Source organism: Pelmatolapia mariae, linkage group LG14, assembly GCF_036321145.2.
Source record: "Pelmatolapia mariae isolate MD_Pm_ZW linkage group LG14, Pm_UMD_F_2, whole genome shotgun sequence".
In the NCBI taxonomy this organism is placed as follows: domain Eukaryota; kingdom Metazoa; phylum Chordata; class Actinopteri; order Cichliformes; family Cichlidae; genus Pelmatolapia; species Pelmatolapia mariae.
Genome location: NC_086239.1, coordinates 11,133,645 through 11,157,451, shown reverse-complemented (window position 1 = coordinate 11,157,451; position 23,807 = coordinate 11,133,645). Strand labels below are relative to the sequence as shown.

General features: G+C 41.5%; 1 protein-coding gene across 3 annotated transcripts in view; it reads left to right on the top strand.

Moving 5' to 3' along the window:
- Nucleotides 1-7,616: 7,616 nt before the first annotated feature.
- The window catches only part of igsf11 (immunoglobulin superfamily member 11), a 116,467-nt gene continuing 100,276 nt past the window's right edge, over nucleotides 7,617-23,807 (top strand). The window contains exon 1 of one of the 3 annotated variants that reach the window (XM_063492947.1): nucleotides 7,617-8,188. In XM_063492947.1, coding sequence (XP_063349017.1) covers nucleotides 8,128-8,188 — 61 coding nt within the window. In that variant the 5' untranslated portion in view covers nucleotides 7,617-8,127. The remainder of the gene's footprint in view (nucleotides 8,189-23,807) is intronic. The other 2 variants (XM_063492948.1, XM_063492949.1) reach the window with 2 other exon arrangements.

Here is a 23,807-nt window from a genome sequence, read left to right as displayed (position 1 = left end):
ATGAAAAAGGCACAAAGCTGGAGCTGCACAGCTGCCTCTTCTTCTGTCATTCTCTCCCCCTCCCTCTCCTGCTTCTACTTCAATCATGAACCTGATCAATGATCAGCTGATAGGCTTTTCTGTCGCAAGTCCCATCTATCTTGTTTGCTTATCGGTCACTTTGCGCCAGAAAGAAGAAACCAGCGGAGGTCGCGTTAAACCAGCACGATCAGCTGTTGTTAGAATTTATTTAATATTAATTTCTAGTATCAGCTGATGTTTGCTGGAGCCACAGCTGTAAAAGCTGCTGCTCATGATGTCGGTTTGGTTATCTGGTGAGAGGGAAACATGTAGATGAAACCAGGAGATGTCCTTACTGAATCATCAGAGCTGAACAGGTGATAGAGAAACAGGTTTATCTTTAGGTGACATGAATGAGTTAAAGTTATGAACTGTTTCTGAGAGACAAGTAACACCAGGGTCCTTTTTTTAAAATTTTTTTTTTACAGGTGACAGCTGGTAACTGTACAGGGGCGTGTCTAGCAAAGTTTTGCCAGGGGGCCCAGAACAGTTTCAGCTCTGGCCCCAGATGTCAGCCTAATGTGTACCTTAATCAAGCCATGTAATAAAAACATGTGCCGGAGCATAATAGTGCAAAAGTAACATGACGAAACTCTGTTCAGACAATGAATGAACTGATTCTTATATATATATCACTCACAAACCTGTCAAACCTGCATTTGAAACGTTGGCCATAGCAGTATAGTATCGCAACATGGCATTTGGGTCTTCTAGCTAAAATAGGAAAATAGGAACATAAATGGTGCCATCATTGACAGACCTGGCCAACATCTGGTTGACATACACCCTGCCATGACACCAGTCAGTCAAAAGTGCCAGCTTGATGCCGGATCCGGGCCAGACCTGTTTTCTATGAGCCTGGGCCACATAAACCAAACCACAATCGGCCCAGATGTGGCGTGCCATCACATAAACAGTGCCATCTACGCCAGGCCTGGCCCGTATCTGGATGACATACCACTTACCGTGCCAGAAGTCAGCCAGCAGTGCCGGCTTGACACCAGATCCGGGCCAGACCTGTCTGTTATGTGGGTCTGTTGAATGGATCCATTCTTTCTCGTTTTTCTGACCCTACCATCTGAACGTTGCAGCAGAAATCAAGACTCATCAGACCAGGCAACATTTTTCAATCTTCTGCTGTCCAACTTTGATGAGCTCTTTTGCTGATGTAGCCCTTTGATTACAATGAGTGGTTTTCGGGTTTACTTTTGCCCTCCTATCTGCTCAAAACAGTCAAACCATTGTCCTCTGGCATCAACAAGACATTTTCGTATAGAAAAAAGCTGCTCTCTGGATATTTTTCTCTTTTTCAGACTACTCTCTGTAAATCCTAGAGATGGTTGTGTGGGAAAATCCCAGAACATCAGCAGTTTCTGAAATATTTAGACGACCCTGTCTGGCGCCAACATCCACAGCATTTTCAGAGTCACTTTTTCATCATTCTTATGCTCAGTTTAAACGTTGTATTGACTATGTCTGCTTCCTAAATGACTGCTCTAAATTCAGTTTGAAATTCTTCCCTCCTGTTCAAAATGCTAAAATGTCAAGAACTCAGTGAAACGGAAGGAGTCTGCATTAAAACACAAAGAAATATGGTGTTCTCACAGCGTGGTCAAGTACGCTTTGGAGTTAATTGCTGAGACTGGTGCTTGCAGAAAACAAAAGTTGACTGAAGTAGATGTCAGACCCTCCACGATTTAAGTGTTAGAGACAAAAGAAAGACCACTGCTGAGATTCAGGTAGAGATAAAAGCTTCTAGATCAAAGTCTGAGAAAGTCTCGAAAATAATGACTGAATAAACAAGACCTAAATGGAATAATAGCCACTAAGAAGCCTGCAAACAACCAGAAAGACCTCAGAGTTTCCAGAGAGCAGAAACACTGAACTGTAGATGACTGGAAGAACGTACTCTGGAAGCACAAGTCCTCTTCGGTGAGCATCACTGTGTTTATGTCCACAGAAAAGCTGAGGAACGCTTTGATGCTAGCCACACTGCACCCACTGTGAAACACAATAGAGATTCCATGAGAGTATGGGGGTTCCAGTTCTGGAAACGCAGTGGGAAAATTAGTGAAAGTCAACAGCATCATGAATTAAAAGGTCTACCAGAACATCTTAGCGCATCATGGATTTCTCTCTGGACTGAAACTGATTGGTCATGGGTTCATATGCCAACAATGGCCCCGCACATACTATGAAACTATGAAACCTTGCAGTGACTATTTGACCAAGAAGGAGGACTCTGAAGAAGTGGAACTGATGGACTGATCAAGACAAAGTCCAGAACTGAATCCTGTTGAACAGATTTGGTGGATTCAAAGATAGATGCAACGAAAAGATTCATCCAGGGCAAGTCTCTGGAAACAGCTGGAAACTATTTGAAATTCAATAAGAAATCAGACTGTCAAAAAGTTTTCAGTTTTTTATTTGCCTAAAAATAATAGCATAGCACTTTTATTATTTGACTTATTTATTTTTTATACAAATTTCTAAAATATGTGTGCTTTATGACAGGGACTATATTGCATTTATTAAGCGCTCTATATTTTGATATTAGTGTTTTGTGTAGTATATAATCATGTGCTGTCTAATAACTGAGGCCTTGAACCTTAAACATATAAATACAAAGTTAGACTTGTAACCTTGATCATGTCTCCTATTTGATTTTTAGAGGTACTAACCCTTAGGCGACAGTAACAACACTGTTTTTACCTAACAATTCGTTTAAAAGGTCTGCCACTGCCATTTTAAAGTCTGTTGACCTCATCAAGGTATGCAACATGATGACTTCATCATGAACTGTCTGTAGTTCAGTAATATTAGTCTTATTTTTACTTTGAAATACTTTAACACACGCTGTTTTCCACCCTCTTCCTGTATGTTGGATTTCATTTTGCACCATGTTTGAATAGTTTGTTCTTTAAAAAAAAAGAAGAAGCATAATGTTTGGCAAAAATCTCAGAAAACTGTGTAGAAGCAAAAGTGACAGGAGATAGAAATACTCAGCTGATCATAAACCAGAACTACTCGGCCATAAAGAGGCCGGAAGAAAAAGGTGAACGCTCGCAGCCAACAAGGGCAAAACAACTCAAAGAAGACATGATGCAGCACTAAAGCAAAGGATCGCTCGTTTACTTGACATCAATATTAAAGTTATGGTGAACTGCAGCCAGGTCTGTCAGAGAGGAGTAGTACAGCGTTTAGCATCGAGGATCTCCTTCAGGTCTTTTGAATCTTTCATGGAGGTGCAGAAAAAAAAATAAAATGGAGCAGGTTTCAGAAGGAAATCAATAATACATCAAGCACACATCTGTTTGTGGCTGCTGGAGAAACTCGGTTTTACCCATCCATCATGTTTAGACCTTATTTTAACCTGTAAGAAGAGAATCAGGAGAATTAGAGGAATATTTCTTCTTCGGTCAGAAGAATGTATGAATCATTTGTGCTAAAAATGTCTTTCACTTTAGAAAAAACATGTTATTTCATTGTTTTGCTTTTTTTGTCCCCTTTTCGTTTCTGTTGAACTTCTCTTACCTAATTAGCGCATCACTTGCATCATTTGGATTTCTCTTCAGCTTCTGACAAATGACATAGATATGCAAACTGAAAGTCAGAGGAGAACGAGAGGTCAGAAACCATTAACATGCAGTAGGTCCATAATTTGTTAGACAAAGACACAACTTTAGTTTGCCTCAGTTTGTCTCCTGTACATACCACAGCGGATTTAAAGTCAAACAATCAGGATATGCCTTGACTTAAAATCATCTGTTCTGGCCTACAGAGGCAAAACTGCTGAAGCTCTGTCTTTCTCCAATAAATTGTGGATGTATGAAAAGGTGAAAAACTCAACTACAGCAGAAATGATTGACAGACGGCTAAAAAACAAGACCATTTAAATATGCAGCATATTGTCTGATCCTAGCTTTGCAAATTTGTCTTTGTCAGTTATGATGGTAAAGAGAAAGAGAGGAGAACGGATGGACGACAGTAAATGAATCAGGACCTGCAGAGGATTAGTAAAGAGGAAGGGAGGGCAGCTATGAAAAGGATGAAGAGTGGAAAGGCAGCAGGTCCAGATGACATACCTGTGGAGGTGTAGACCAGAGGGCGTTGGACTTTTTGATCAGACTGTTCACCATAATCTTGGAGAGTGAGCGCATGCCTGAGGGATGGACAAGAAGTGTGCTGATGTGGAGAGCTATGGGATAAAGAGGGAGGGATGAAGTGGACGAGTCAAACCATGAAGAAATGAGAAAGAAGCCAGTTTAAGGAGAAAGGCTTAGCTTCATGCCAAGAAAAAGCACTGCAGGTGTGATGTTTGCTTTTAGAGTGTTGATGGAGAAGTTTGGAGATGGTCAGAAGGAGTTGCACTGTCTAGATCTAGAGAAAGCAGGATGACAGATGAGGTCACGCGGGAATCTCCGTGGACTATAGCTCTTTATAGGGAGCAGGTGGAGGTATGGACAGAATAAGTGTGTGTGAATAGGAGGGAGGCAGGTGTAGCAGTAAAGACACACATAGCAGAGGTAGTGAAGATGGATAAGAGGTGAAGAAGAGAGCGCAGGCACGGTGGAGTGCATGGAGACGAGTATCGGTGAATAAACTGTACAAAGATGGTGAAGATGAAGCTACCAGGAAGGAGAAAAAGTGGATGACCTCAGAGAAGATTTGTGGATGTAGTGAAGGAGGACATGAGGAGGATTGATGTGAAAGACGAGGAAAGAGTAGGTGGATGATTTACTATGGTGCCCTCTGGGAGCAAGTGAAAGAAGAAGATTCTTTTGATTATATGTAAAAAAAAACAAAAAAACCCTAACCAATACACAGCAGGCTACTAAGTCAGTGTGTTGTATAATAAGAAACAATAGCAACATAAGCTAGATCTGCATCGTTCATATAGCCCTGCAATGATTCATGTCAAATAAGTTCTTTTTTAATTTTTAATTTTTCTTTCCAAGAGACCATTTAATTCATTCTGCCTTTGGGTGACACTGAGAGCTCTTTTTTAGGTATGATGCCAAACGCCGTATGCCTCTTCAAACTTTTAAGCCCTGGTCCGTTGCACTGGGTGTAACTTTGCCCCTCAAGCATCTTTCATGAATATCACAAAGGTTGCAAGCCCTTTTCAGAAAGGGAGCTGCGAGTGGATGAGAGGAAAGTTTAAAGTTCAAGCAGAGAGACAGAGCGAGAGGAAGCCCTCAGGCCTTTTTAAGATGCTCCAATGTTCAACTTATCTACTTGCTGTGGCAAATAGTGAATACCTGCCAACAGCTTTTTTATGTCCGGAAAAAATAAAAATAAAAGCATGGAGTGATGTATATGGTGCTGCCCCCCATCATGGCTTATGCTGCACTTTTTTTAAATTCTGAAAAATCTAATTAGTGAAGAAAATCTACAGATGCTTCACTCATAATGTTTCTCCTTTGATGTTCTGATGCTTTGAGACTGACAAGACTGAGAATCCTGTGAAGTAGAAAAGATATAAGCAGGCATTTAGTGCAGAGATGAGCTAAGTGAGATCAGTGGATCAGAGTAATTAGACGCCCGTACGTAGGTTGTTTGATGCAGTGTCCTTGGTAGCTTGCTGATGAGTTCCTTTAGCCTGTGAGTTCATGCTCATCCCCGTGCTACTCTTTAGTGAAAAAGAGATTTCCATTTTATTTACTTCTTTGCCACAGCCACAGTCTAGTCCAAGTTTTTTTTTTTTGTTTCTATTTGTTGCTTCTCCTTTAAAAAAAATAAAAATAAAAATTAAAAAATTGTTTATTTTATTTTATTTTCACTTGCTACACACGGGACAGACATGACTGGGGGAAAGAAAAGGGAGAAAGAAAGAGAGGCAGGGAAAGAAAAACAGCGGGGAAGAGGAACGGTGATAAAGGGCAAAAAACCAACAAAACAAACAGACAAAAAATACATATATCAATCACCTGGATCACCTGTTGAGAAAGAAAAAAGAGAAAACAAGCAAAAAAACAGATCAATATAATAAACAACATCATCGCGATGATCTATGTGAATATAACAGTAAATACTAAATATTGAATATTATTGTGCAGCACGTAGGATCGACAGCGCACAGTGTGCTTTGAGGTAGGAGCCAAAAAGGGTGTAGTTTGTGTCTGTGAGCACCCGTGTGTACACCTGAGAGCATGAGCGCGCTTGTGTTTAAAAGGTTCCTTCATGTAATGATCTGCTAGAGGGTGTGGGGAGCCATAGCCCCGTCCTCCAGGGCATGAAGCAGGTATGGAGGAGATCCAGGCTCCAGACATCCAGAGGCCCTCAGACCACAAGAGACCAAGGAAGACCAACAGAGGGGCAGCCGTGCCACTCTCCCGGAAAGACCTGAGGAGAGCCCCAGATGAGGGGTCACTCAGCAGCTGCAGAGCAGAAGCCAGGGGGGGTTGCAGTGACGTGCCTGTGAGCTCCGCCGACAGCCAGCTGTGCCAGAGTGACCGAGCCCCAGGCCGAGATGCCGAGGGCACCCCACCCAACGAAGGGGCCCGAGCGAGCCCCAGGCTCCAGGCCCCGACAAGCAGCCACCAGGAGTGAGCCGGTGCATACCCGGACGCCCATCCCCGGACACCAAGAACCACCAATGCACGGATAGTCCAAGTTTCTATCTTCTTTTGAATGCATGCAGACAGCTTTAAGAGACTTTCAGAGAATTAACTTTGCTTTCTTGTAAAGAGCTCTGCAGCCTTTGTCTCTCAGAGAAGAGCTCTCCTGACTGATTCTAATTATAGGCTCCTCTGGTGTGGCAGTGACAACGCTCTCTTGTTTACATTCCAAATTATGAAAATGAACACAGAGCTCAAATATAGCAGCAGCGATCAAACAAACTGATGAATGCTGTCACCGTGACAGGCAGAGAAAATGATTCACACAGAAGTGTGCAAAGCTTTCTGGTCTATTCTATTTTATTCTACTGGGCCTTTTGTGGACGCGCCGCAGGAGGGCGCGAACGTCTCTCTTTCGTCTGGCGTCAACGGTCTCCCAGCAACAGCCAGGCTCGAGCTCGTCTCAATCGACCGCCGCTGAGCGCAGTCAAGCCGCACGGACACAGCCAGGCCCTCGCGGACAGAGTGGGGTGTTGCCTACAAAATAAAAGCCAACTGAGGTTAGGCGTGTAGTCGCCCAGCCTGACGGTTCTGGATTCTGCTGTCCCTGTTTGCTAGTTTGGATAAATGGCAATGGAATAAAATGTGAATTTTCAAGGTGGGAGGCTATTTTTAATACTTAAGTAGCACCTCAAAAGCAAAAAGCAAAAAAGATAATTAGACAAGTAAAAATGAAATGTTAACCCACAAGTGTTCATATGTATCGACCTCATGACTGCAGTGAATTGTAAAGATGATCGGTGAGGCAATTCAGGCATGATCGAAGGTACTGACACGTCTGACCTTTATCCCCATCTGACAATCGTGACTAGATTTGATCTAGATTTGACTTTATAATTTTTTCTATCCAATACCTCCCACTTGATTTTTTTCTTTCGTTTACTTTGAAAAACAGCGACCGGAAGTGGGACATTTCCCCCACACTTTCCGACTTACGCTCGGGTCTGCTCAGCTGCAGCCGAACAGACGAAAAACCATGGAGCGCAACAAGACGCGTTGGAGAGACTCACCGAGCGGGCGCGGAAAGTGTCAGTTTCAGTCGTGTTTGTAAGTTACTTCCAGCGAGAGTGGACAGATTTTTGGAACATCAGCAGGTGGAGAGTGATTCTTCGTTTTCTTTTTTTTTCTCCAAGCGTGCGTAAACTGATTGGAGTGGTCGGGGAAAGAAAATAGCCTTGGAGTGTCCAGCGGCTACCAAAGAACGGGCGGGAGGCTAGTTAGTTTTAAAAAGAAGCTCTGAAGTGAAGAGGAGTGCCTGCTGGATAGAAAGGTGGATTGGTGGATAGTGTTTGGAGAATGCGCGCTGCGTAAAAGCCCCCACATCGCTTACATGTTGTTATAAGGAACAATTACTTCTCTTTGAGGGTACTGCGAGCGGAGACCTCCATAAAGAAATTAGGCAGTGGTCTTAAATTGAAAGTGAGTTACTACTGAACAGTTACCAGCCATGGTGAAGTTCCATAACTCAGATCTATGGATAGCCTGGATGGTCATTTTCTGCATGGAGGGTAAGTTATATGACACTTGGAAACTTAGTCTGTGCGCCAACTATAAGCTGAAAGCGCCTGGTAGGTTAATGATACTACTACTACTGCTACTAATAATAATACTACTAATAATAATGTGGCTTTTTTGTAACTTGGATAAGTCACTATGACCATATATGTCTATAACTGGTATAAAAACAGACTTGGAACCCTTGGAACCTGGAATTAAAATGTCTCTTGGGCTCTGCCTCTCCAAAAGCCATATGATCCCAGCCCTCCTTAATACTGTGTGTTTGGATCACGCTGACAAATCCCCGGCATTACAAAAAAAAAAAAAAAAAAAAAAAAAAAGACTTTTCCGCCTTTTGCTAGTCGCTATCCCCACCGAGCACTTTTGACTGTGCACGTCTTATCCATATGCGCTCTGCCTGGTTTTCCTTGTGGCCACCTTGCACAACCCGAGGTCTGATTTTCTTCTCCCCCCACACCCGCCCCTTCTTTTAACCACTGATACACTTTAAAACGTGGTACAGTAGTGTCTGTGTTTTAAAATAGAAACGGAGCAGACGGTGGAGGGTTGCGCTGGTAATCCGCCCGATTAACGAGGAGTATGATGATCAGGCTGCACAGGAGAGCGAGCAGCCCCAAAGGAAAATCACTGGATGTTCCTATAGCCCTCCGATGGGAATTTTATTGTGTGCGTGCACAAATAGCAGTTATGTATATGTGTGCGCTTTTGTTTACCTTCCCTTTCTTCTTAGCGCAGCGGTGCTGTTATCCCTGCAGTAATTTAACAGTGTTCTCGCTGAGAGTGCCTGCAAGTTTAGTGAGTTTGTCACACTTGCTGCTATAAAATAAACCAAAGTTTAAAATTTTGAAAACGACAAGTCCTTGTGCGTCCTATTAAAGCTTTAGGTGAGACGAAGGAATTCATGAAAAACAAGATTAAGTTAACATTAAAGAAAATATTAACAGCCTGCCGTTTATAGACTAAATATATTGCTGCAGATATGATGTTTCCCCACTGAATAAGGATGGATATGGTGCTCATATTAAAATTTCCTTTCACCTGAGGTCCACATCTTTATTGAAAAACACATCAGAGCAGAGCAGAGACATGCTTGAATATTGACTGATTCCCCTCAGAGCTTCATGCAACATTTGCACTGAACCTTGCAACGCACACACACACACGCACACACACACACACACACACACACACACACACACACACACACACACACACACACACACACACACACACACACACACACACCAGTCTGACATGTCAATTTGGACTGAACAATTGTGCAAGATTCAATTTAGCCCGATTCCCCAGGTGTTTCACTCCGCTGCTTGCTTATTTGGCTTGTGGGTACCTCTGCGGTGAGTGGATGCGTGGCCTCTCGTCAGCTTCACTCAGGGTTACACACATACGTACACGCCCATGATAGTACATCGTGGACTGTGGTCACTCCACGTGTCTGTCCGGCTCAAAAGATCTCAGCTTTGCATTGACTTTAGGTTAAGTAACTGTAAGACCGATGTGAGTTCAGCATCTCTGTAACAAGACAACTTGCTCAGAGAGAAGCAGGACAGCCTTTCTTCTCTCCTTTTGCTGTCTTGCTGGGGAGCTGCCAGTGTTGCTATAAATAAATTCTGATGCAGCAAAGTCTGTATTGTTCATGGTGGCTTCTGTGTTTGTTAACCTCAACTTTTTCATGCCAAACATAGTCTCTAGGATGATGAGATCAGTCTTAATAGACACCAGATTGTTTTTGAAGATATTACACATGAGACTTTATACATATATATTAGTTTGTTGTAGTTTTGCTTCACATGTGTGGCAAAAAAACCCTACTTTTTGTTCACAAGTGCCTTAGGATGTCCACAGAAAAGCATGAAAAATGGAAAAGCTTTAAAAAGCAGGAAAAAGCAACAGAAGGAAGTAAAATTCATGAGTTCCTCGGACAGGCATCAATCATGGCCTAGTTCGTGGCAGGGCCCTTCGTATTTCAGCATTAGTTAGAGGACATGTCGTGTCCTCTTCAGCCATCAGCGCTCCCCAGTTACACATAAATATTGTATCCCCTCTTCTCAGTTAGAAATGGATTCATCTCAACAGCAGCCTCGCAAGAAAAGTTGGGTTCGTCTGGATCTGCAGTGCTGGGATCATTTGAAGAAAGTTTCTAAAAGTTAGAAGAATGAACAGTGGAGGCTCTATGCTGATAAACAGATTAGTTCAGCTGTTGTCACAACGAACACCCGTGGTGATACCAACACAGGGCCACTCTGTTCACCGTGCCCTGATTTAAAGATACACCCAGAACAGCCCTCAAGGGCGTAGCAGGGACAGATCCCGAGGTTCAGTCAATTCAGCAAATTGAATTCGAGCGGAGCTGGTGGCTCTGAACTTTTCAACTGCTTTTGTTTGGTTTACTCGCCTGCGTAACGCTTCCTATAGAATCCTTCAAGTTTGAATACACAGAAGCGCTCAGATTAGCACGCTGTCTTCAGGTTTGGACCGAAGAGTTCAGTGAGAATAAGCGTTAAAAAGAGACAACATGGTCTGTTTCTCAGAGCTCATTGGCATTCAGGGCGTTTGTGCCTGCTTCAAAGCAGAACTTAGACCAATTCTCCTTCCCGCTTGCTCTGTGAGCTTGTTAACCTCTTGGGGCTCTGCTGAAAGTGGCGGCATCAAAGTTACACAGTGAGTCTGGTTTATCTGTCGTGTCGGTTGCTGCGTTTTGTCATGTTTGCAAGTCCACTTTCCAACTCAATCCGTCCCAGAAATTAGATTTCATCTACTTCCAGCAGGAGTACTCACCAGATCTGCAGACCATAAGACAACAACATATCTGGATGAAGAAAAGTGTGCTAAACAATGAGAACTTTTTTGATTTTGGGTTATTGTTATACTTATTGCTCAAGTCATTTCCAGTCTCATCTTGTAGGCCTTGTTCTTTTTCCTGCCAGTCTTCTGTATCACCTCTTTCTGGTCCACTCATTATTCCTCCAAGTATAAAAACCTCCTATGTAGTTCTCCCAAATCGCCAGATTGGAGTGTTGTGTTCCTTAAAAGTGATTTTTGTGTTTTTGCTTTGCCTGCACCCTTGTGTTTTCTTTTCATTGCTGACTGCCATCATGCCCATGCTCCGAAAGCCCAGTAGTAAAGTTTGGCATGTTCTTCTTGGTTCCTTCAGTTCTATATTTGGATCCTTTCCTCTTTTGGACTCAGTCGCAATATTATCATCTTTTATTTTCATCAGTAATTTCATCAGTAATTACAGTATATTTCAATGACCATCAGGTCCAGTGAGAAACAACTGCATATTTACCAGAATGTCTTTTTTTGCCGCTTCAAATTGTCACCGTTTTATTTTGTTAGGCTATTTGGCTGCTAGTTTAAGCCAATGAGAGAGAGGAGAGCGGCAAGTAGTCCCTGAGATGTTATAGGCCAGTAGCAGAGTAAAGAGCATGTAGGGGTGCCGAGAGTTTCCCGCTTAGTTGGTCAGATACTAACTTAGAGAACACCTCTCTTCCTGCTGATGCAGATTTTTTTTAAAAAAAAAGCAGTTTGTGTCAGTTTCATCCGTTAAGTAGAGATTTTTTTTCACCCCCCTCCCTCTTCTGCCTGCTGCTAAAAAGGAGCAGCTGGAACAAGAGTGTTGGACAGATGGAACTTTCCACCTCGATTATTTTTCCCGCTAAAAATAGCCTCTCAAAAAATTAAAAGACCTCCGGGACCGCTCGCAAAGTGCATGTGTGTGCGTGTACATGGCCGCTTGAGCGACAGAGGCGCGGGGAACTTCAGACGACATGGTCCTCAGATGATGGCAGCCGTGGCCATCCTGGGAGTGTGAATGAATAAATGATGGGCAGATATTTGGAGGAGAGAGAGAGCAGCATTTGCCCGGTCCCTTGGTCTCTTAAGCACACATTAAACTAGGCCCCAAAAGAGTCCACAGCTTGCTTGCACGGCAGTTGGCCAAGCATCTGGGGCAAACGTCTGATGTGGTCACTTCACAGAGATTTGGGGGTTTGGAGCTTTGAGGTTTTGGAGTTGGTTGTACCTCTAATCACAGTGGCAAATGAGGAAATCACGAGGATGTAGTAAAGCAGGGTGATGCTGTTAATGCAGCAGTGCGATCAGTGGGGCTTTTAGTTGCATTTGGGTTAGATGGCGAAACGGAGTGTCGGGGAAATTGCATGTCACTTAATAAACCAGAAGCTCAGCTTGTGGTCAGTGCCGTCGTCAAACTTGCTTTAGATTTGTGTTTGCCATTTATTACATGAAAAAAATAATAGGCTAATTTCATATGTAAGCAGAGAAAGTGTGTGACTAAAGCTTTTTGACTTTTACTTTATGACACGATGCAGCACTTCAAACAGTGGCCAGCTTCATCTCCAGCCACAAGATCGTTGCTCCGAGCAAAGAGATAATCGTGGATTAAGTGCGACAATCGCGCCATTGTGAGAGCTGATGTTAGTTTATGAGTCTTTAAAAAGGCAAGTCGGCTTCGTGACTCAAAGATGGAAATGAATCACTACAGTCTTGCAATGGGGCTTTTTTTGTTGGTTTACAGGTGCAGAGGAGGTGATATCATTTGAAAAAGCTGGAAAAAAAGACACAAAGTAATTCATGACTAAACAGCAGAACAAAATTGAATCTACATGCTTTATGTGTACGGCGCCTTCGTCTGTAACACACTGTGGCAGGTTGAGGCATTGAGATGAGAGTGTCTTTTAGCTTGATTTTCCTTTCGAGTGTGTGGGTGAACCCGAGGCTTATACATATTTAAGGCGGATGTCTTCCTCTTGTCGTGGCACCCTGACGATCCTCTCCTTCAGGGCGCTACGACATGAGCAGTTTTGCTTTGCTGGCTCTTGAGGTTTTGACAGGGCTCCTGACTCGCTCGTTAAATAAGTTGCTCGGGAGTTGTTTGGAACATGTAGATACTGCGCTGTAATGACCACTTTTACAACTTTTTTTTAAAGATATCAAGTAAACTCATGTTTACTCACGAGTCAGAACTGCTGTAAATTTACGTAACTGTTGTTTCAAAAGCTCTGCATGTACAACAAAAGTGGGGGAAAAAAATCGGTCTCTTAAATCCAGCAAATGTGAGCAAAGTCATGCATGCCAGTCAGCGAAACTGCAGGCACAAATTGGGGCTTTCCATAGACTTTGATCTAACAGAATAAGTATTGTGTCTTTGCAGGCTCTTGAAAAAAACCCTCCTTGACGCCACATCAGTATCACAAAACCCCCCAAAAAATAAAACGCTAACTCAATTCCAGATTCATCCTCTTTTCCATGGTAGGCTCTTTGTACCTCTTAAAAATTGTGCGGTCCAAGTTTTAAACTTTTCATGTCTCTAACAATTCATATTAATTGTCTTATAATTTACACAAGCTCTCCCACACCATTTACTTCCTTGTGTGTGTGTGTGTGTGTGTGTGTGTATGTGTATGTGTGTGTATGATATATTGCAGCTTTCAGTCAGTGGCTGCCTGATGGTCGTTTAGTTGATCTCTGGTATTACCAAGAATAGCTGCTGTGTTCATCATTGTAAGCCTTTATGAGCTCAGATCAATGGCGAAAGGAAATGCTCCCGTGCACACATTACTCCCACAGGTGTGCACTAACAGGCAGGCTGTTTGTGCTTGGGCCCTCTTATTCCCCTGACAAATAAATTACAGTTGATCCCAAAGGATCAAGGTTTCCCTTGGACGGTAATGACTCCATCAGTTTGTTCCACCAATCCCAAATCTCCCAGTCGCGGACCATCAGATTGTCTCTTAGATTCATTAGGTAGACTCTCACTCTGCTGTATAGGCTGAATTTGTGAATAGCCTTGTGACTTTCTAAGTTGCACATTCAGAAATACATTTAAAAAAGGTTTGTTAAAACTCTGTTAACCCCCACTTTTTATTGTGTAGAGTTCAATTTTTCAAAACACATAAAAGACCAATAACTAATATTTTTTTGCTTTTTTAAACCCACATTATCATATTTTCTTTAACAGTAAAACAATATAAACAGTGACCTTAGGAAAAAACAAAGAAATTAACAGAGCTGCAACATTATGGCTTATAGACAAATCCGACGTATGTTACTGTGCAAAGTCTTGAGCCACTTCCAATTTCTTTATATTTTGCTAAGAAAATAGAACATAGTGCAGCAATACATATAACACGTAAATGGAAACACAGTATATAAGGCAAAAACAGAGTTTGTACAGTTCTAACAAGCTTGAAAGTCAATTTGTGTTAGCACCACCTTTATTCTTCAACAGAGCCTGAACTCCCTTAGCCAAGCCTTCTTGTCATTCCTTTAAGTAGTCTTCAGGAATACTTCTCCAGGCTTCTTGAAGCACGCTCAAAGCTCCCTTTTGGATGTTGGGTGCCTTTTGTTCTGTTCCACCAAGAAAATCTTACACACTGCTTCAATAATGTTGAGGTGTAGGCTGTGGGGAGACCAATCCATGACTGATAGTTTACCTGAGTGTTTTTTTTAATCCAGGTATGCTCCACACAGCTCGTGTGTTTGGGATCATTGTCATGTGGAGAAATTCGAGTGCCGTCAATCACATTCTTTCCAGACGGTATTCCATAGTGGATCAAAATCTGTTGGTACTTTTCTATGTTCATTATTCCCCCAAGCTCCAAACCATGACAGTGCCTCCACCGTGTTTTACAGATGGCTTTAGACACTCATTGTCATACTCCTCTCCTGAGCTCTTCTGCACATGTTGATTTGATTTGATTTGATTCATAAGACCATAAGACCTGTTGCTACCGACTGTCAGTTCCATTTCTACCTGTTTCCCTACTTTAAAAATGGTTCATTTGCAGCCACTCTTACCCTGAGACAGTGCCAAGTTTTTGGCTAATATCTCTTTGAGAATATATTTTTGGTGTAAAAATTCAATTTATGTCTGTCAAACAGTGTTATTGTTATTTTTTATAGCTTCAAAGAAATGGGAACAAATAATGTGTTTTTCCGACAGGCTTTTAAGCGCGAAGTTGTCTATAATGTATAGAGACAACACTGGCTCATTCCTCAGTTTTGGTGCTTTTTTAAATTTTAAATGATTCACCTCATCCTTACGACCACTTTAAAAATGATAAAAAAAAGTCTCACTCAGAGAAAAGAAAAATCTAAAGAAATTAACGTGGCTAAAGACATTTGTACATCAACATGTTCCAGTCAAACTACAACTGTTTTAAAGTGAACTGGAATGATAGCGAGAGGATCCAAATATGAGCATTTCAGGGGAAAAATTGAATTGTTAAAGAATTATAAACATTGCTATTGTGAGGCCATGAAGCCCAATAAAATACAGGGTCTGCTTGAGTTTGCAAAGTTGTATCAGCTGTCATATTATGATTGGCTTTTTAATGCATAATCTGTTCAGCTACCAAGTGACCAATAACATCCAATCAATTCCATCCTGATGTTTTAGGTGGTCTTGTATTCTTTCAGTATTGTGGGCCTGTTTCACTCATATTGTATAAGGACAGGACATTTTTCCATTGCCCACTCAAGACTATGCAGTACAAGAAGGCAGCCATATTTTGGCTTTTGTTTTGTAAGACTGGAGGAAGTGTGGCCTATCGTGTTTCCACCTATTATATCACGAAATCTTTGGGGACGTTTATGTTCATGTCTTGTATATAGCCATCTTAGCTAAAAATAATTTCCTAAGAGTTTTAAATTCCTTGAAGTGGATTTCTGTCATGATTAAATTGAGGGTTGTGTACTGAAAGGGCACGTTATTATGATAATCAGCTCTCGGAAAGCAAGTTTTTCTTCCTTGAACCACCAGAATCCATTAAAACAAGCTTCCTTATCTGAGAGATTTCAGAGCATTAGTGATTAGCAGAGTGCAAGAACAAACGCCACACTGCTCCTTTATAGTAGTTGGAGTTGCATTTAAAGTGCAGGCTGACAGATTCAGCAGTGGGTAGTTTGAGGAAAGGCGAGGCAATATGGAGCAAAAATCATAGCTAGTTTCATTCATGGCAATACATGAGTTTGAGTAGATCTCAGTCATAGATAAATGTAAGTGAAAGCCACAAATGCAAGTGCCCAAGGACTTTAATTACAACAGACTGCAATCAAAATCAAAGTTTTCTCACCTTTTTGAAAATTGCTGCCTTCCTCCATGTTTCACAGGTGCTGCTAGGTGGGCTAAGCAGGCTATTCGCTAAACACTGGCTATCTTGTAAAAGCTTATTTCAGCCTGGTGTCAGCAGATGTTAGGCCTTAACATTTGTTTTCTATTGTCTTATTCTTTGTGCTTACATATGCTCTACTTTAATACTGCCAAAACCCCAATAAAGCTGTCAACCAGTCTCTTCAAAACCACCTACAAACTGCTGCTCTGCATCTGTCAGACTCACCACACACACAAGTTATAGGCTATGACTCTGCTCTGATTGCAGCTATAGTTACATGTATAATGATCATGCAATGAGAGCATATCTTTCTCACATGGCACAAAACCTGATCGCTTAAAAGCTGCTAGCAGTGACAAATGAGTGGGACCTGTGAGTGAGTGGGTCCTAGACTTTTTTACAAGAGTGTGTCCTGAAGCAAGGACTATACATCGGTATTTTCAACTGTACTCCCTGGAGTACAGTGGCCTTGCATCACTAATTTGAAATTGATTCTAAATTGATCTAAACAAACACTAAATGACCTTACAGCACTTGAATGAACCCAGAGGCTGAACCGGCTGGTGTCACACTGGGAGTTGATGCCGATCCTGTGACCTGCTTTGAGTGCACGGTGGTCCAGTCAGTTTGTCTACATCAGATAACTGTGCAGTCTCCAAAAATATATTATGCATAATTTCATACACTAGATTAATATAATTTTCTAAATTGTATAGTGTTGCACTCAGTGGGTTTTCTGCGCTCTTCCGTAATTGCTGCATTGATTGTTGGACACTTGGCTGACTGAACCTGCAGAAACGACTTCTTTCCTTTATGTTTTTAAGGTTCAGAGATCTCAGACATGACGTGGTTTAGAAAAGATGGAAAACTCACCACCATTTGAAGCTTTTTGCTGCTGTACATGCCACTCTTTCTTTTTGCAAGAATATTTCCTTAATAATGTTTTTATCCTCCTGAAAGCAGTGTGATAGTTGAGTGAAAACCCTTTGATCCCTTATCTTTCACAATGAATTCACATGCTTCTTTTTGGAGGAATGTGGTCAGGATGAGCTGATAAACTCATCTTGAAACCATGTGCTTGTTGTCCAGACAATCCTGGCTGTTACTCTCATAATGCGGGGAAAATGCAGATTTTTGGAAAGGGAAAGAAAACAGATTGGGGAAAAAAGTTTTTTTTTTTTTTTAAAAGAAAGAAAGAAAGATAAAAAAGGGACAGATTCTCCTGCATTAAATATGCCCAGGGCTTTTCACTGCCATAGGTAATTCATAAACTAGCTGTTGGGGTAAAACACTGCTGCAGTATTTCTGCTTTTTCTCTAGTTTAATGTCTGTACTCTCAGAATCATCAAAAAGTACCCTTCAAAAGGCAGCGGGATGGTAAAGACAGGTTTCGATTTAATGCATTCTGGGAATCAATTCTTGGAACATGCTGACATCGCTTGTTGTAGCCAGATCTAAAATATAGCTACATATCTCTGATCTCTGAAAATCTGATTAAAAGTGACCGCATGGACTGTGATTGATTAGGCAAGCTTTCAGTGGGGTGGTCTTACTGCAAAAGTAAAGAAAAAACCCCTCACAAAAACCATGGTGAGTAAAATATAACCATAAGTGAGCAGAAGGACTTAAACTAACAGCAGGTATCAAGTGGTAATAACCTCAACTATTCCTTTGATATTCAAATATCTTTAGAAGGTGTGCACAAGAACCATATGCATTATGTCCTCTTATATCATCAGCATCATGCTTACATGAACCACTGCATTCATTTAGCTGTTCAGTAAGGACAAAAAAAGAAGGAGACCTGCTGTAGTGCAAGGTTAGATTTAGGTGTGACACACTTTGGCTCTCAGTAAATGTATGTTAACTGGCTGCCTGTTCCCTGCAGGAAAGGCTGTAGGCAGCAGCCCTCTGTAGTTCCATTATTAGTCCCTCTTTTATACAGTGCCCTTAGAGCCTCATTTTCTCAGCAGTGTTATGCTTCCGCACGCTTTCTCTTGCTCATTTAAATTGTTCCAAAATGTCCAGCTTCTCTTCCTCTTTACATCGTGACCTATATCCTCTTTACGTTTCACTCTGCCCTCGCTGTGCTCACTGCGTTCGCGCCCGCTTTATTGCTCTGCATCACCTTTTCTTCCGCTGTCCCGATTTCTGTCTCTTTCCTATTTCCCAACTCTCTATTTTTCTCCGTGACTCTCGCTCACAGTCAAAATTTCTCTCTCCCTGCCTCGATTGCTCTGCCCTCCCACACACTCTGCCGAAACACAAATGACTTTTCAGGGATGAGGATGAGACTGAAAAGTGGTCCCCGGTTGTTCTGTCCTTGCAGACAACGAGTGAGCATGTCAAATCTGATACATGTGAACAGCCAGGAAGAATGGCGCATTAGGCACACTGTGCGAGAGGAAAAGAGTGGGACAGAGAGAGAGAGAGGGAGGGAGGGAGTGAGAGAGAGAGAGAGAGCGATCCCATCTGTGCATTGTTACAGCAGACTTCACCCTAACATTGTCTCTGTTGCATCCAGTTGAACAGGAGGGGGCACCAGGTGGGACTTTTACTAAGTGGGGGAATACACACTTGCTCACACACACATACACTTTATACTGCACATACACACATTCAGATACACTTGTAAACACAGACATACCTTTGCAGAACACGCACATGCCTACACGAACATATAGTGAAAAGCTGTTAGTTGACACGTTCAGGCACACACAGAGCCACCTGAGGCCTAAAAGGACTGTATATAGAATTAGAGCTACAGAGTGGTTATTTGGTTTGTTTGATCTGGGGATGATGTCTGCATTAATCAGGCTTTTGTAATTTCTGTTCTGTTTGCTGTTTCTGTTGGAGATTTTGTACTCAGCGGGTATTCGGGTAGGGACAGAAGGAGGTAGGACCTGCAACCTTTTTTGTTGCGGGACTTGTTTTAACTCTTGATAGAAAAAGCAATGCATCTGTGTTCATTTTGTTGCCCAACGAATGAAATCAGATTAAAAATATGAGCAGTTCAAAATCTAATCATATTGCTGAAATACAATTTGAAGCATCCCGCTGAAATTAAATAGCGTGTTTTATTGGCAGTGACAGCACACGTATGTACTGTGTTCTTCCTTGAGGAAGAACTCATACCAGTAGAAGAATGTTATATTCTCTGTTTTCATGATAGTAGATTGGTATTAATTCATCTGATTCCTTATAATTAGATGGGGCGTCTTATGTCACTGTTTGCATAAAACAATGCAGTCACTGAGCTGCAGACTTTGAAAAAGAACCCACATGATTTTTTTTCTTTATCTAATTTAAAACCATGAAGACACATCCTGTCCTGATCCTTAACATAGTAAACAAGTGACCAAGCTGAGAGTCGCTGGGGAAAAGTGCACAGCAGTTTGCAGGATAGTTAGCTAATTAGCTTTCTAGCTACAGCTCAATAAACAGCACATTTTATTCTTGCAGCAACAACAATTAGCAAAACATGTTAACATATTTTGACTAGAAAAGATGTTTTATATTGGTTTGAGAGACCCAGAGAATACCAAAGCTTTGGCTGCACGTTACTTTGCAAGATCTGACAGTGATTTATTCATTTTTAGAAATGTATTTCTGCTGAGGTTGTTAGTAGGAATTTTGGACAAATTAATAAATCGATGGAATATTTTTTATCCAAAAAGATGGCATGTACCAATAAATAGAAATAAGACTAAAGTTATAAAAACTGGCTCAAAATAATGGAAAATGAAAGTGATGGGATTATTTATTTTTAAAATGTTAAAATTGAAAGCAATGACTAAACTGAAACAAGGCTAAATTTAAACTTTACATTTTGATCGGGTCAAAATTAGGCTAGCTATGAATTGTTGTGCATGTGCATGAAAATCACTATTGGAGCTGAGTGAAAGTGGATTTTCAAGCTTAATAAAAACAGGCAGCATAGTCCTTTTGATCATTTTTAAATGACACCCATTCAAAGACAGGAACACATCTATGGAAGAGTTAAAAAGACCATTAAGGGCCTTTATAAAAAAAGAAAAGAATTTCATCTCACCTTCCTGAGATATACAGTATTGTGTAACAGTGTTGGCGCACTTTTGTTACATTCTCCACCAGAATGATCACACACTGCTTCAGTGATATGGAAGGGTGGGCTCTGGGGAGGCCAATCTGTGCTCCATTGTGTGTTTTTCTGTCCAGGTGTGTTTTCACTGCATTGACAGTGTGTTTGGGATCATTGTTATTACTGAAAAATTAAGCTGTTCATCAATCAGATGTTTTCCAGATGGTATTGCATAGTGGCTTCAAATCTGTTGATAATTTTCTTTGTTCATAATTCCATCAGTTTTGACATGATCTCCAACAACGCTGGCTGAATTGTAGCCTCAAACCACAACAGAGCCTCCACCATGTTTTACAGATTGCTGTAGATTAGGGGTGGGACATATAGCCTCAAAACTGAAATGATATTTCAAGAAAATTGCTAAATGTTAAATAACGGTATAACATAACTGCTCAGTACTTTAGTTAAACAATAATAAAAATAACCTTTTATTTTGTCAACAAAATAACACAGTCTGAGAAGTTTAGCTCAGCAAAACAAAGTTTTAGCTGCTAAACGTTATTCACAGTAATTTCACGGTAAACTTTAAAGGTTAAGTAAGAAATAGAAGCGGATTTCTTTTCATACATCCTTTGAGACCTGTTAGTTGTGTCAAACATGTAGGTAGTGTTTGTGTAACAGCAGTATAAGGGGCATGTTTATCGGGGGGCACCATATGCTGCTGTGCCACTCCAACCCTTAATCCTTGTCTTTACTGTCTTATCTGGTTGCCTTCTCTGATAGCCTTGGGACGGATGGTGGGGGCCAGGAAACACGTCCAGCGCTCTGATTACTGCTTTGTGTTTGCAAGTAGTAATTGACGAATGTGAGGAGCTAAATTCACTATTACTATCTCAAGGCCGCGCAGGAACAGATAGACATACCAACGCACTCACACACACACCCAAACACACACACACACACACACACACACACACACACACACACACACACACACACACACACACACACACACACACACACACACACACATAAAGATCCTTCCCCCCACCCTCCCTCGTGCATTAACATCACGAGGGTATTTCACAGACTTATCTGATAATGCCAGATAGTAGTATTGCCATATACCCCATTGACATAGTAATTTTATGTGTGTGTATGTGTGTGTGTGTGCCCTATTTGTCCACTATACTACAAAAAGCCTTTTAAGTAGATTTTAGCTATTGCAGGAGCTTTAAATAAGCATAACACAATAATGGAATGTTGGTCCACATTCACGCTTATCCCACATGACATCAACTGTGAGGGCGGTTAGCTCTTTAACTCTTGAAAGACTACTAGAAGTACCTACTGAAGCCTACTGATGTGAGGGCCCTAGGTTTTTAGGCCATGTATTTTGAGCTTTGGTGGTTTTCAATTTATTTCTGGACTTGTGAAACAATTTACGTTCTAGTTCTAACATTTAGTCTTCTGAGTTTTGTTATTTAAATTCCTAGTTGTTAATCCTGTAATGGTGCAAGTCGCCTCTCCTGTCACACGCTCCTTCTTTTGTCTCTGAGTAGTCAGCCTTTATCTCTGTATTTGTTTACCTTTGGTCTGTGTCCAGTTTCATGTTAAGGTCATAGTGTGCATCTGATTATCTTCTTAGTTTCTAATATTTAGTTATCCTCTCCTGTGGTCCCTGTCATCTTTTTCTTTCTCTCTCTCTGTTCTCTGTCTCGTTGGTTGTCTGGTGTCTCTGTAGTTGTCTCAGGTGAGTGTCGTCTCCTCCTCCAGTCATGTCTTTGTGTTGTGTTACTCTGTTCCTGTGTCTCAAGTCTGGGTCTCTTTGTCTGAGTTTGTTATCTTTCCTGTCTTATTTTGATAGTTCCTTGTTTCGTGTGCATTATGTTCAGTTCTGCTTCCTGTCTCGCGTCACTTACATTCCTTCAGCCATGTCCCCCAGGTGTGTCCTCTATACCCTGATTCCCTCCTGTCTACTTATTGTCTGAGTCTAGTCTTGGTGACGTTGTCATCATACCTTTCCCGTGTGTGTGTGCAGTTTTATAACTTCTAAGTGCTTAATTCCTGGTTAGTCTGACTTTTTGTATTGTTTTATTTTGCTCCCCAAGCTCGGGCAATAAAATGCTGGTCTGAATTCAGTCCTGTCTCCAAGTCTGCAATTGGATCCGCACTCTGCCAGCCAAACACTGACACGTGACAACTGAAGCTCTTTTCTGAACCAAGCAGTTTCTGTCTCACTTCAGGCCTGCTTATAGAACAGAATGACTGGGTTTGCATCTGAAGTCAGTGAGGGTGGTCTTTGCCTACCCTATAAACCAAGAATCTATTCTAATGGTCTTCAAAACATGTCTTTATTGTTATGTACTGAGGTATCAAAACTCATCATTAAGGCTACAGCGTTCGTCAATATAATCTTTTTGGGAGAAAGGGTTAAATGGTAGAAAGAAACTCAACAGACTTTGAGAAGGACACTGTTTTCATTACGACACCATTAAAAAAAGGATAATGGCGCTTTGATTAATGGCATCTCGTTCAAGACTGAATGAGCATACAAAACATACCGAGTGACAATGACTGATTGACTAGGCTGGTTTGCCTCCCAATACTACTGATGCAGTGATCCAGACTCACATGGGATCCCTGTGCAACACGGAGTTGTCCATCTTTTTCGGAAAAGAGGATTTTGTCACCTCGAGGCTAATGCTGTGTCTCATTAAAGGCTGTGCGTCTGAGAGGTAAAGCCTTCCCCATTTCTGTCTATACAGAGATTACAGCACTTGGCATTGCGAGCTTTCTAAAAACACCCTGCAAATAGCTCAAGAAGAAAAGAATAACAGTGGAGAGTGTTAATGGAAAATGAAGCCGGAGGCAGTGTTCTGGCTAAACAGAAAAGAAATGGATGTTTAATTGGAGGGTGGCGAAAGACAGTGTTAAAGGAGAGCAAAAACAACTAAAGGAAAATCTTTAACTTGTCTCCCTTGGGAAAACATTGCTAAATATTACTGTGGCAATATTAAAGGAATAAGGACTGTCTGTTTCAGTGAATGAAATGGTGTAACTGTAAAGTGACAGAAGTGCATATTGATTGCATGCATTCATACTTTCTCAGCTTATCTGAGGAAAGAACAGACAAACAGAACTACATTCATTTGTAAGGGTCCATAATTTGGGGCGTCACGTTTATTATTTCACAAATAAGCCTTTGATTTGTCGCCTTCTCGGGCAACTTCCTAAGATGTTTTCCTTCTTTGCACTTCGGCATCTTTTCTCCCAGTTTTAATTGCATTAGCACTGAATTAAACCCTCCATGCTGCTTTTACATGAGTGAGGATGATGCAACTTGCTTGCTTACTTGCCTCCTCTGATGAGCCGTGACTGATGATCTCTACCCGG